This window comes from Protomyctophum parallelum, assembly GCF_964188405.1.
Source record: "Protomyctophum parallelum genome assembly, chromosome: 13".
NCBI classification, from domain to species: domain Eukaryota; kingdom Metazoa; phylum Chordata; class Actinopteri; order Myctophiformes; family Myctophidae; genus Protomyctophum; species Protomyctophum parallelum.
In genome coordinates, this window is record NC_139708.1 from 15,625,102 (window position 1) to 15,639,908 (window position 14,807).

General features: G+C 45.3%; 1 protein-coding gene across 5 annotated transcripts in view; it reads left to right on the forward strand.

Moving 5' to 3' along the window:
• LOC310869073 (Na(+)/H(+) exchange regulatory cofactor NHE-RF2) overlaps positions 1-14,098 on the forward strand; it is a 58,333-nt gene extending 44,235 nt beyond the window's left edge. Inside the window, exons 3-7 of one of the 5 annotated variants that reach the window (XR_014570124.1) lie at positions 214-441; positions 8,734-8,887; positions 9,361-9,476; positions 11,849-13,454; positions 13,487-14,098. Coding sequence is in view for 2 of the 5 variants with exons in the window: in XM_083779657.1 (XP_083635783.1) it covers positions 214-441; positions 8,734-8,887; positions 9,361-9,476; positions 11,849-12,016 (666 nt within the window). In the remaining 3 variants the exon portion in view is untranslated. Of the gene's footprint in view, positions 1-213; positions 442-8,733; positions 8,888-9,360; positions 9,477-11,848 lie in introns of all 5 variants that reach the window. The other 4 variants (XR_014570125.1, XR_014570126.1, XM_083779658.1 and 1 more) reach the window with 4 other exon arrangements.
• The last annotated feature ends 709 nt before the right edge of the window (positions 14,099-14,807 follow it).

Below are 14,807 nucleotides of genomic sequence, written 5' to 3' on the forward strand. Positions count from 1 at the left end.
CTTTACACAAGGCATACTTTGAAAAGGCATCTTTACATTGTAAAGAATGTGACGTAAACAAAATGTAATCGTAGTACTTTTTGTTTGAGTGTAATGTGTGACTGTGTCTTCATGAGTATTGTATTATATCACCTATAGCTCTCTGTCTCTGTCTGTCTGTCTCTCTCTCTCTCTCTCTCTCTCTCTCTCCCTCTATCTCCCTGTCTCTCCCAGGAGGCTCTCGCCCAGGCTCATGCCCACTCCCTGGCCCTAAACCAACCGCGGCCTCCGGTTGACCCGTCCGAGCTCTTCCCTCGTCAGTGTCACCTGGTGCGGTCGGAGATGGGCTACGGCTTCAACCTGCACAGTGAGAAGTCTCGGCCCGGACAGTACATCCGCTCCCTGGACCGTGGTTCGCCGGCAGACCGTGCCGGCCTGCGTCCACAGGACAGACTCGTAGAGGTGTGTGTGTGTGTGTGTGTGTGTGTGTGTGTGTGTGTGTGTGTGTGTGTGTGTGTGTGTGTGTGTGTGTGTGTGTGTGCGTGCGTGCGTGCGTGTGCAGTTGACCCATCTTAGAATGAAGCAAAGAATTCCATTCCATAGGCAGTGAAAGACATCCATAATATACTAATGAGGTGGTTATAGATAGATGGACCCTTATTGGTTTCTCAAAACCTATACCTGCATAATAACCACAGCATAATTCATACTGTGTGTGTGTGACTGTGTGTGTGTGTGTGTGCGCGCATGTGCGCGTGTGTGTGTGCCATCGCACCTGCATGCTTTTGTGCGTGCATGTGTGCAGGCATACTGTATGTGTGCCACAACGCATGGTACAGACACACACACACACACACAAACACACACACACACACACACACACACACACACACACACACACACACACACACACACACACACACACGCTCCATGTGTGAACACAGAATGACCTCAGTGCCATACGGACGTGGCAGCATGTTGCTCATTTGTCACGGCCTTGTTTAAGAGTACAGGAGAGAATCATCATTGGTCCCTATTTGTAAGAATAACAAGCCCTGGAGCGCGGACTCATTCCTCACTGTGTGTGTGTGTGTGTGTGAGTGCGTGTGCGTTGGTGTGTGTGTGAGAGAGAGCGCACGGCTGTGCGCCTGTTTGTGTGTGTGTGGAGGAGAGCCAGTGATATATCAATCTGATAGCACTGTCACAGGGGAATGTGTAGGAAAGACAGGGGAGAGATGTGTGTGTGATGTGGGATGGGATGATCACGTTGTCCGGGACAGACACATCGAGGTGGTGTCGTCCACACACGCACCCACGTATGTACGCACGCACAAACACACGCACGCACGCACACTATTCATCTGATTGGCTAGACAGGTCATTCCCATGACCTCAGAGCTCCCTGTCTGTACATTATGACCAGACCAGGACAAACAGGGTCAGGAGGTTAAACTAAGGCCATTCAGGGCTCGGAAAAACAGTCACAATGCCAAGGACTCCTGCCCATGGAACCAAATGGACCTTTACGGGTCCATGTGGTTCCATTTGCACACTGTCAGAGTGAAATGAATAGTGAGGATTTTACAGTGTAGATTGGGGTCCCAGAGGGCATCAATTAGGGGTCCGTGGCCTGATGCATATCAAACCGGTGGTTTTGAAATAAATAATAATAATTGTACATCACTGTCCTATATCACATGAATTGGGGGGAAAAAAGGACCAAGTTATGGGTGCATTCGGGTCAATTGGGAACTGGGAACATTCCGACATCCTCCGAGTTGGAAAAATCCACATGAGCCTCCAGCTCATAACTCCTGGTCGGACACTTGGGGGCTTTCTTAGATCTCATGACTTCTCTGAGACATAGTGCTGTGACACGAAGCAAGTTCAAGCAACACTGTCAACGTTTCTCTTCATGTACTAAATGGATATAAGGTTAAGTCATTATAATGCCGCGGAAGCAGCCAAACAAAATGTGCGTTTCCGCTTTTTAGTTTCCGACCTTGACCACTTGAATGCTTGGAAGGTTGGAAGTGTAGGAAGCTCCAAGTCAGAAACTTCCCAGTTCCAACTTGGAATGAACGCACTATGAATCACACTTTACAGTTTTTTTTGTCTGACAAACTTGAAATGCATACAAAAAACCTTTGCTGGATTGGTGCCCACTTGATAATCTCAACAAAGTTTGTTACAGTGGTCAGATGGGTGGACCACATGCATTTTCAGAGCATGTTTATGTTATAGATTTAGTGTTCCGGACACTGTGTCAGTTATGTAACATAAGACGATTAAATAGAATTACATATGATTAAACCTGAATTATGCCAATATTGACTGACTTGAAAGTGCATGCAAAATGGGCGGGATCTGCATGATCGAGTTGAGGAGCTGACTTAGTCTTTGGACAAAATATATTTTCTTTTCCTCCAAAAATGACTTAGGCCAATAGTTTAAGAAGGTGACAATTTGTTTTTATAGTCATGTTACAGTATGTTTATGTTATCAATAAAAGTCTTGGTGTTTTGCCAATAACTTGGGGGCCTACTTGCGATATCTCTCACGGCCCACAGGTTAGTAACGGCTGATGTACATTTAATATGCACAGTGCAGATAGCACCGTGCTGGAGGTGGCAGTCAGCCGTGTTATCTGTGAGCATGGTGGCAGTGGCTGGTCGGGTGTCAGTGGCTGGTCTGCAGGCCTGATGCTCCACACTGTGAGCATGGTGTCAGTGGCTGATCTGGTGTCAGTGGCTGATCTGCAGGGCCTGATGCTCCACACTGTGAGCATGGTGTCAGTGGCTGGTCTGTCTGTGAGCATGGTGTCAGTGGCTGGTCTGTCTGTGAGCATGGTGTCAGTGGCTGGTCTGTCTGTGAGCATGGTGTCAGTGGCTGGTCTGTCTGTGAGCATGGTGTCAGTGGCTGGTCTGTCTGTGAGCATGGTGTCAGTGGCTGGTCTGTCTGTGAGCATGGTGTCAGTGGCTGGTCTGTCTGTGAGCATGGTGTCAGTGGCTGGTCTGTCTGTGAGCATGGTGTCAGTGGCTGGTCTGTCTGTGAGCATGGTGTCAGTGGCTGGTCTGTCTGTGAGCATGGTGTCAGTGGCTGGTCTGCAGAGCCTGATGTTCCACACTGTGGCTGCAGGAAAAATATAGTGAACTGCTGATGGTAGGAACAGACACCTCCCTGCATTATGTCTCTGTTAGACACACGCACACACGCACGCACGCGCGCGCGCACACACTCTCACACTCACACACACACACACACACACACACACACACACACACACACACACACACACACACACACACACACACACACACACACACACACACACACACACACACACACACACACACACACACACACACACACACACACTCATTTGCCATTTGGAGACGGTGGTCCTAATATTTCCAACTGACTCTTCAGTGTGGTTTGACTCAATGATGAATTGCATGTTTTGCATTTGGCCATTTGTTTCCAACAGAAACCGTTCAAAGACTTCAAAGCAGACATTATTCAAACAGCCATGCTAAATTGAATACAGTTGGAAAATATGGGACAATCTCAATATCAACAATCATTTAGATTGTTGTATATTGGAGCTTTCTGTGTGTAATGGATTCAAGCATTCTAAAACCAGTAAGACGCCCTGAGTGACGGCAGACTTCTGGGCGAGTGCTGGTGCTTTTATTTGGCATGGGGGGGTCAGATCAACATATGGAATGAATTCTGTACTGGACATGTATGGAGCGTGTCTTTAGTGTACAGGGTTCGATGAGGTCAGATCAACATATGGAATGTCAGAACAGGTCAGCTGGAAATCTAAGGGTGGCAGTGTCTTGAGTGTACAGGGTTTGATGGGGCCCAGGTAGGCAGGTAGGGCCGGGCCTTAATTTACGGGCCTGTTGAAAACTCTACTAATAACTTTGGGGGGGGACCTGTCTAGAGTTTGAATGGACAGTCTATCAGTCAAAAGGGAGACATCGAAGAGGAAGGACGGGAGGGGAGGGATTAACATATGGATGTCAGAACAGGTCAGCTCCATATAAGGAGATCTAAGGGTTTGAGGTCGCAATAAGATTGGAGCTGTTTTTTCGAATACCATGCAGTCATCTTTCACTCACAGAGTCTTGTGGCAGAGATAAGGTACAAACTTGATTTACACTTCCTCATTGATGGTGATGCTGGCTGTGAATGGCCGATGTACAAGCTCACGCTTCGTGGCTGAAGCATGAATGGAACTTACTTGGTACAGGACTGGATGTTCAGTTTGTCCCTGTTGGAGAGCGTTTCAGCTGCACCGTCACTGCTTTAGCATTGCTTTGGCGGGACAAAGGTCCAGGCCTTGAATACAGTGTGTGCAGTCACTGCAGTGTACAGCAAGCGCATGTGTTTCTGTCTGTTGTGTCTTGTTGTTTTATATTGGGGAGGGAGGATTGTCTATATGTACAGTATAGTGTATGTGTGTGTGTGTGTGTGTGTGTGTGTGTGTGTGTGTGTGTGTGTGTGTGTGTGTGTGTGTGTGTGTGTGTGTGTGTGTGCGTGCGTGTGTGTGTGTGTGTGTGTGCATGCATGAATGAGCATTTATGTGTGTTGTCTAAACCAGCTCTAAGTGCAGAGTCAGAACCCCTGCTGGTTGGTTGGCCATGATGCAGTGTGTGCACGTGTGTGCGAGCCTGCGTTTGTGCGTGGATAATTACAGACATCTCTGACCATGCATCACGGTAGAGCATGTGTCGTCTGTCACCGGCTCGTTAGCGAGGTGAGGACCCATGAACGATCCCTCGTCCCCTCCCCTCTCTCTCTCGCTCCCTCTACATCTCTCTCTCTCTCTGCTCCGTCTCTCCCTCCCTCCACCCTCTCTCTCTTTCTCTGTGTCCTCAATCTCTCTCTCACCATGCCTCATTACACCGGAGGTGCTTGGCCAGTGGGATCGGCGGCTATCTTTGCAAACGCTTTGATGAGCGTGAAGAGATTCCAGCTAAGTTTGGCAGAGGCTCTGATTCCAAACAATAGAGGGTATGCACATGCAATGCAAAAAGTGAATGGACAATTGGGGGGCAAAGTGAGTGGCAAAGTGAGTTTAAAGTGGTTTAATGCAATGAAGACTTTTCTGTTTGGATGTATGGGCTGTCAAGGCCGGAAAGTATAGTTTTTTGCCACTCAGTAGGCGTTCCTGCATAACTTCCGGTTATGATAGTGATGTCACGCGCATAGCTTCTATTGACGTCTCTGCTTGTCTGCCCTGAACGTCCTACGACTCTGCAATCTCTCAGTATCCATAATGTATAGAACGATGAAATTGATTCTGACACACATTGGATTGGTTCCTGAAAAGAAACATGCAGTGCTCACAGATACAGTACGCACATCCACTTACACCTGTCACAAAGAACACGTGTCGCAACACGACGCGCTGTTAGCTTGAAGCACTGTTCTTTTTTTTTGTTATCAAATGTTTTTTATTTTAAGACAAAAATCACAATAAGACACGTTAACATCATGAATGACTTAAAGAAAACAAAACACATAAACAAACACAAAACAACACATAACAGCAAAAGCAAGGAACACAAAAACAAACAATCCCACCCACCCCTCCCCCCCGAGACCAAAGATGCCACAAAATGTCATTACTCCTACTACTGTGCAATGGAAACAAAAAATAAATAAATAATGATAATAATAATAATAATGATTAAACCATGCCCTTAACCAAATCTGCAATACCAGACCAAATCTCAATGTTTTCCTCTTTTGCACCATGCAATCTTGCTGTAGACATTTCTAGATAAATTATATCTAAAAAGGTCAAAGCCCATTGGCGAAATGACAATGTATGAGGCGGTTTCCAGTGCGAAGCAACCATCTTCTTTGCGGCCGTTACGCCAGCAAAGAAGACACGAATACGGGTGTTATTTAATGGCAACTGGGATACATCATTTAATAAGAATATAGATGGGGAGGGTGTGATGTTAACTTGTAGAATAGTCGAAAGGTTAGTAGCAACCAAATTCCAAAATGTGAGGACACTCGGACACTCCCACACCATATGAAAGAATGTACCTATGGTGTTTGAAGTGCAGAAAGTGCAGTTGTGATTATTTAAAATCCGCATAGCACACAATCTACGGGGGGTTAAGTATGTCCTATGAACAAAATGTAGATGAATTTGTTGATGATCAGGATTCCTAGAAGACAGGACAACATTAGACCACACTGTATCCCAGCTCCAATCTGGATCTAGATTTGGTATGTCATTCCTCCATACAGTATCGACAGGCAAGGTCCCATAACTAGATTCTAATAAATAATCATACAATATGGAAACAAAACCTCTTGACCTAACATCACAAATAAGTCTATGCAAAGGGTGCATTGCAAGGGGGGTCTGCCATTGCACCCCATATGTCCTCATGGCAGTTCTCAATTGTAAATAGAAAAAAAAAGAGTTACCAGGCAAGTTAAAAATATCACATAAATTCTGGAAAGAACGTAAACCATTAACATCAAATAAATCACCCAAAGTATGAATCCCCTTGGAACTCCATCTGGGAAAACGAATAGGACGATTGTCGAAGCACTGTTCTTTTAGACATGCAGCACCATTGTTCTCGTGAATATACAGTAAATAAGGCTTTAGCCTGAAGCCAGTGATTAGATATGCAGATAGATAATCGACCTGGGACACGGTATCCCACATATGGTGTACATCTTGAAAGAACGCATGCACGCACACACGCATGCATGCATGCATGCACGCACGCACGCAGTATGTGCAGGTGTGTTGGCTTGTATCCATGCAAGATGCACGCACACACCTGACACTGTTGTTACTCTCACAGCTGGAGCTGGTGGAGTTAGAAGTAATGATGTACTATAAACACACACACACACACACACACACACACACACACACACACACACACACACACACCCAACCACATCAAAGACAGCTGTTAGACTTCACGTGCATAGGCCTTTCACCCTATGCAGGGCACAGTCAACCAGCCCAGCATCGTTGACTGTGCCACCTACCAGGAAAGGTAGGTGGAAACTATTTCCACCTACCAGGAAACTATTTCCACCTACCAGTAAAAACTATTTCCTGGTAGGTGGAAATAGTTTCACACACACACACACACACACACACACACAAAATGTGTGTGTGAAACTAATGCGTACGTGCACTCACACTGTCCTACAGCAGTGTATTAATTGGCCTACAGTGCAGCGTGGAACATTGTGTATTGTTGTGTGTGTGTATGTTGTGTGATGCATGATTAGAGCAGAGTATGAAACACAACACCTGCTACCTGTCTGTCTGTCTGTCTGTCTGAACCAGGCTCACAGTGCAGCAGAAGATGAGAGATGCACCACGGCACACATGCTGTGATAGCAACTACAAATCTCATGATGTGATAGGAACTACAGATCATCACATGCTGTGATAGGAACTACAGATCATCACATGCTGTGATAGGAACTACAGATCATCACATGCTGTGATAGAAACTACAGATCAAATGTAACTCTGTAGCTCATTCTGAGACAGTGATTTAGCCGTCCATTGACCTGCAGTTCTAAATAAACAACAGCAGAAACTGAGTATATTGTAGTCAAGGATGTTTCCCAGCCTGTCTATCAGTGTGCCAGCCAGCCCAGCAATTCTGACTGTACTGTACCGCTGTCCGCTAGTGTGTCTGGGACAATGTCGAGAGATCAAACATGGATAAGAGATTTCAAGATATTATGAGAAGCAGGATGGTCAACAGCTGCTCTCTCATTAGCCATCTGTTCTAACCTTCTCTTTCTTCTTCTGTTTCCTCCAACTCTCTCTCTCTTTTTCTCTCTCTATCCTTCACTTCCTCTCTCTCCCCCTCTCCGTCTTTTTCTTTCTTTTTCTCTATCTGTGTGTGTGTGTGACTGTGTGTGTGTGTGTGTGTTTCTGCAGCTCGTCACACACACATCCAATGTTACGTTGTTCAATTTGTTTGTCTCTCTAGCGTATCCTCTGTTGATCTTGTGACGTCATTTCCACAAGTTTTCATAAGACTTTTCATAGGACCCCCCTCTTTACCCCCCTCTATACCTGTCCTGGTGTCATAAGGAGAGTGAATTTTAAACAAATTCACCCTCAGGACACTGACACCTGAAACCCACACTATAGCCAGAGCGCTGGCGAGCCATCAATAATAGATGGTGTACCAACGTACACTGGCCGCCGTCCGAAGCTGCTACCTGCCTGAGACACAGAGGCTGAGGCTCTGGACAAAGCTGTCGAGACATATAGGCCTCCAAACCGGGCATAACATCTAGATAAGAGAAAACCATAATGGGCCATTGTGTTTGGCTGGTTAGGTGTACAGACACTGGCAATGTTGTCACGCACACCGTCTACCACACGCCTGCCCATAAACGCACGCACGCAAGTCTTGTAAGACAGTAACATTGTGTGGTGGGATATATACCAGGTTGATAGACATTTGTAAGACATGAGTGCTGTGTTAGTCTGACGACAGGCAGTATGTTGTGGCACGTCCCCATCTGCTGGCTGGATGAGGTAATGCACTGTTGAGTCCAACGTTCTTCTTGGCATACTGAATTCAGTTCATGCAATGTTGGTTTATCATCTACTGTTAACACGCTATTCAGGACTTCACAAATGTATAATTAGTCATTAGACGTGCAACAAAGCAAAATGCACATTTAACTGAATGGTTTTGTTCCTCTCCCTTCCTTCCACCTCAGGTGAATGGAGTGAACATTGAGAGCATGCGACATGCAGAGGTAGTGGCCTTCATAAAGAACGCTGGAGACGAGACCAGGTTGTTGGTGGTGGACCCGGACACAGACGACCACTTCAAGAGGATGGGCATCGTCCCAACTGTCTGCCATCTCAGAGGTTAGACTACACTACCCCAAATGCACTGGGGTACCCCTGGTGTTGTGTTGCACTCAGTATTGAGTTTATACTTGTAGCCTATTATGATACAAAATATGAATAGTGATAATAATAGTAGTTGTTGTTCAGAATCAACTTAGTCACATCACAGGTGTCCTTCATATAGACATAGCATAATCCAGCTGGTACAGTGTGGTACAGTATGTACATGAGGTTAGAGATAAGGGGCCCTATTTTCGTCAGTGCCTTACGCCTTATAAACTCACAACACGTCGATGTACTGTAGATCGGCTAGTTGAACAATTTGAAAATGTTTTGGAGAAGGGGTAAGAAAGGCGCAAATAGGGCCCAAGGGTGCTTTATACACTTTGGTACAGTAGGTCCACATAGCAGCAGACCTGTACATGAGATCAGATGTTGTTGTTTTTATAAAATATTATACTTAAACTATATTATTAATTTGCGTTCCACAGACTATGACCCGTCCATATCCAACGGCTCACCCAGCCCTCAGATCAACGGCAGCTCCGCCTCACAGTCCATGAGGTCGACGCGGTCTGATCTCAGCAGCCAGGGAAACAGCACACAGGTGACTGCATGGGGACATGATTATGCATGTGTTCCTGTGCATGGCCATACTTTACATGGCTCTACTGTATGTCTGGCAGAAACCTTGTATCTCTCTTTTTTACTTCATCATACAAGACATAGATAGTGAAAATAACAGTCGACTTGTCACTATGACTCAGACATAACCATATAGTTTACTATGACTCAGACATAACCATATAGTTTACTATGACTCAGACATAACCATATAGTTTACTATGACTCAGACATAACCATATAGTTTACTATGACTCAGACATAACCATATAGTTTACTATGACTCAGACATAACCATATAGTTTACTATGACTCAGACATAACCATAGATAGAGTTTACTATGACTCAGACATAACCATATAGTTTACTATGACTCAGACATAACCATATAGTTTACTATGACTCAGACATAACCATATAGTTTACTATGACTCAGACATAACCATATAGTTTACTATGACTCAGACATAACCATAGATAGAGTTTACTATGACTCAGACATAACCATATAGTTTACTATGACTCAGACATAACCATAGATAGAGTTTACTATGACTCAGACATAACCATAGATAGAGTTTACTATGATTCAGACATAACCATAGATAGTTTACTATGACTATGACTATTTACTATGGCATAATTATACATGTGTCATGCTGAACATTAGCAAGTGTTAAAGCCATCAATCTCTAGCACAGTGCACTGGCGGCGGAACAAGTCAATACAAAATTGTAGTATCTAACTATAAATGTGCCACGTCTCTGTCGCATGTGTGCGTGCGTGTGTGTACGGTTGTAATGCACATAACTTCGCTCCACCAACTCAAATTCGACACACGCGTTCCACACCCCCACAGGGAGTGCAGTGGCCGGTATCGAGTCAGTCTGACCCACGGTTCTCCAGAACCACCACAAAAGGCTCTGCCAGTGGGCATAATCAGCCTAAATCCCCTCTCCTGTGCAATTTCCAGCCTCTGTCTCAGCCAATTGATTGCCATGGCAACCACACACCTGACAATTGATTACTTTTTTTTTTATTTATTTTTTGCGGCTTACGCCTTTTATTGATTTTTGAAGGGACAGACAGTAGGCTGACAGGAAACGGGAGAGAGATGGGGGGATGACATGCAGTAAAGGCCGTGTCGGGCTCGGGAGTCGAACCCGCGGCACACTGCGACTGGATTACCAGTCAGGTGCCCAGACCGTTACGCCACGGCCTGGGCCGACAATTGATTACTTAACCACTTTTCACAGTCAGTCAGTTTGCCCTCTTCAGACACAGGCAGACAGACAGATACAGAGATCCCCATGTGGGACACAGACAGACAGCTAAAACAGGTGCTATGACATGTTGACAACGGGTATTATTATTAGGTTCCCAAGTTGCATCGTTCTCAAGTGGGCCGGTGGCCGACGGGCACGTACAGGTCTAGTCTAACTATAAATGCGCCACGTCTCTGTCGGTGTGTGTGTGTACGGATGTAATGCACGTAACTCGAGAACCGTTTGCCCCACCGACTTCAAATTTGACACACGTGTAACGCGTTCCACACCCCCACAGGGACTGCAGTGTCCGGCCTTGAGTCGGAGGCATACACCGCTGTCCAGAAACACCACAAACATATCACCTGTGGGCGGCGGTGTGCGGCGGTGGCTCAGGGGTAGAGTGCCTGGATGGTAACCGTAAGGTTGCCAGTTCGAACCCGGGCTCCCCCAGAGTTACTGTCGAAGTGTCCTTGAGCAAGACACTGAACCCCTAATTGCTCCCGATATGCTAGTTGGTGCCTTGCATGGTTTCCGCTGCCATCGGTGTATGAATGTGTGTGTGAATGGGTGAATGTAATGCACAATCTATGTAAAGCGCCTTGGATAAAGGCGCTATATAAATGCACCATTTACCATTTACCATTTACCTGTAGAATTTCTAGTCTCTGCCTCAGCCAATTGATTACCATGGCAACCATAATTATACCTGCCCTTTGATTACTTCCACTTTTCACAGTCAGTCTGTCTGAAGAGTGCAATCTACAGACACAGGCAGACAGACAGATACAGAGATCTCCATATGGGACACAGACATACGGTTAAAACGGGTGCTATGACAACGGGTATATTGCATACTAGGTTCCCAAGTAGGCCAGTGGCCGACGGCCCGACACAGGTCTAGTAGGCTACTATTTAAGTAACGCCATACCTGTATGTCGGCAACAAACGGCATACCGTGTCTTAAAGAAACGTGTCTGAAACTCTCCACCAGCTATCCACACCACAAATGTCTGCCACAGATGATTACCATCTCTCCAGTACCATTAATGCCTCTCTCTCTCTCTCTTTCTGGATACGTTTGTTTAGCTGGCGGAAGATGAGGGAGGCCGTCTCATGGACCCGTTCTCTGAGATCGGCCTGCGTCTGAGCCCCACGGCGGCCGAAGCCAAGGAGAAGGCGCACGCCAAGAGAGCAAAGAAGAGGGCGCCGCAGATGGACTGGAACATGAAATATCAGCTGTTCAGCAACTTCTGAGACATTGTCCTCCTCCCCCTCCCGAGGTCACCTCAAAGATCCTTTGGAAATACAAACGCTTGGGTATTTTTTGTTGTGGAACATTCTCTTTTTAACCCCAGGAAACGATATTCTCAAACATGACCACAACCGAGACCACAATTTGTTCCCAGCTCAGCCCACCATGCATGAAGAAAAGCACAGAATAATGATGGTTTACAAAGGTTTGAGCCATTTCTGCAAGCCTCAGAGAGCTCCCAGGTGATGGACTGACTGCCGCCGACTTCCTGCGCTTACTTTTTGCACACTTTTACAACTAAAGGAAAGGAAGTTTTTCCTCGTTTTCTTATAACTTGTCCTTATTTTCTCCCACAAAGCATCTCTCATTCTTTCTTTAGACACAAATGGGGGGGTTAGTTATTTTTGTATTAAAAAAATAAAATTAAAAAACAGAAAATGAGTAAAAGTGTCATGGTCACAACCCAGACTGCATTGTAAGAGTTTTATGAACACTGTGACTTTACTATTTGTAATAGTTTGTATTGACCCATGAATTGGGGTCCCATTTGTTGTTAGTTGAAGTTCCTATTATTCTCAGTGCTTGACGTTGGTATCCATCCATTACAAGAACGATAAGAGGACTGAACGCTGATTGGTTCATTCATTTACCATTGGTTTGTCTTTCCTTCTGGTATCTCAACATGTAGACTAATTGTCTACCCAGTACCCACTAGCACAATTGTATTTGTATCTACAGTATATACAGTATATTTTATTTTTGCATAGAGTTCACTTCAGTGACAATCAATACGCTTCCTGTACCTAATCCTGACTGCTGTAGGCCTTTACATCAGCCCAGCGTTATTCACAGTGAGCCACTTCCTTAAAGGGACACTTCACCCTTTTTGCCAAGTTAATGACCTTTAGAAGATTTAGAACACTTCATGTGTGTAATATGTGGTTTTAGATATTTTAGATTTTAGCAGTGTGCCCAGTGGCTCATAGTGGCTGGACTACATGTTGTCTCAGTAAAACAGCCCTAAGAAAGACCCCTAGGAAAGTGTTCTAAATCTTCTAAATGTCATTAACATTGCAAAAAGGGTGAATTGTCCCTTTAAATGTTTAACATGTAATGCATAATACAATATGTTCACTAACCTCTGTCCCATACATAGGTATATTGCTCCAATAAACCCGTAAACACAGACATGGGGGATCACCACTAATACGAAACGTAGTACCAAAAACAGGAATAAGTGGAGCCAGATGGATTGGTCATGTGAGGACAAGTGGTATAAATAAATAGTTGAGGGTAAAAGCTATGATTTGACGTCATTGATCAGCAAGCCACTGCCTGTTATGTCCAGCAGAGGGCAGTCTAAGCCAGCAAACAGAGGTTTCCCTACATACAGTGTGTGTGTGTGTGTGTGTGTGTGTGTGTGTGTGTGTGTGTGTGTGTGTGTGTGTGTGTGTGTGTGTGGCAGTGAAAAGCTCAGAAAACAGTTGTTTATCTGAGACATCCATCACCACCTCACAATGTTTTGTACAGGCAGGAAGTTCTAAAACAAAAACGAAACGAACATGAAAGAGAGGGGAGAGAGAGTTCATGGTAAAAGATCTATTCCCGATGGTGTATTTCATATGGCAGATGGCTGGGAATTGAAGGTCAACCTGGTTTATCCTTCGTTGTACGCTGGTGTCACTCGCAGAAAACAACCGATATACAAACTCACAGCACTGTGTGAATCTGGTGCGAATGTGCCACATTGTGAGGCTGTGAGCTTGTAGATCTGTTTTTGCAGAGACACACCGCCGTACAACGGAGCATAAATTGAAGTGATGGAGTGGAACATGATGCTTGTTACTATGTAAAATGAATGTAAAGTGAGGAAGAGGGAGGAAGTGTATGTTAGGATTTGTTTTTGAAATGCCCGCTTTAGCATAAAAACTCAGTAAAGAAGGTAAACTATAGGCCTACTAATAAACCTGTATTCGTTGTCCACCCTGTCCTCACATTGTTTATAAGTTAATACGAATGTGTAGACATAAAGCTACCAATGAATTTACAATCTTCTGTATCAATAAATATGAGGGAAAACAAACATAAAATGAATCAGTGTGGTCGTTTGGATTCTTGACAATGAGTTCACTTGATAACAACATGACAGTTAATCATTTTTTATCTCCGAGCCAAAGGATACAATGAATCGAGTACTTAACTGGCAGAGCTACAAGTCAATAATTGATAGTAAAGAAGTCGATAGCAGGGCATCTGGGGCATCTAAGATACAAGTAAACTGAAAACGCATCGGGACAGTTAGTCATTTTGTTTTGAAAGTATAGAATCAAGAATTAACTTTAATTTAACAAGTTAATGTGCACATAACCGGAATTTGACTTGGTGAAGTGGGTTACTTATAAAAAACAGAGCATGGGGTGGCCATCGCTGAGTGGTTGGTGAGCCGTCCTGTGAGGAACCACAGCCCCTGGTTGTCCTGTGGGGAACCAGAGCCCCTGGTTGTCCTGTGGGGAACCAGAGCCCCTGGTTGTCCTCTGGGGAACCAGAGCCCCTGGTTGTCCTGTGAGGAACCAGAGCCCCTGGTTGTCCTGTGGGGAACCAGAGCCCCTGGTTGTCCTGTGAGGAACCACAGCCCCTGGTTGTCCTGTGGGGAACCAGAGCCCCTGGTTGTCCTGTGGGGAACCAGAGCCCCTGGTTGTCCTCTGGGGAACCAGAGCCCCTGGTTGTCCTGTGGGGAACCAGAGCCCCTGGTTGTCCTGTGAGGAACCAGAGCCCCTGGTTGTCCTGTGGGGA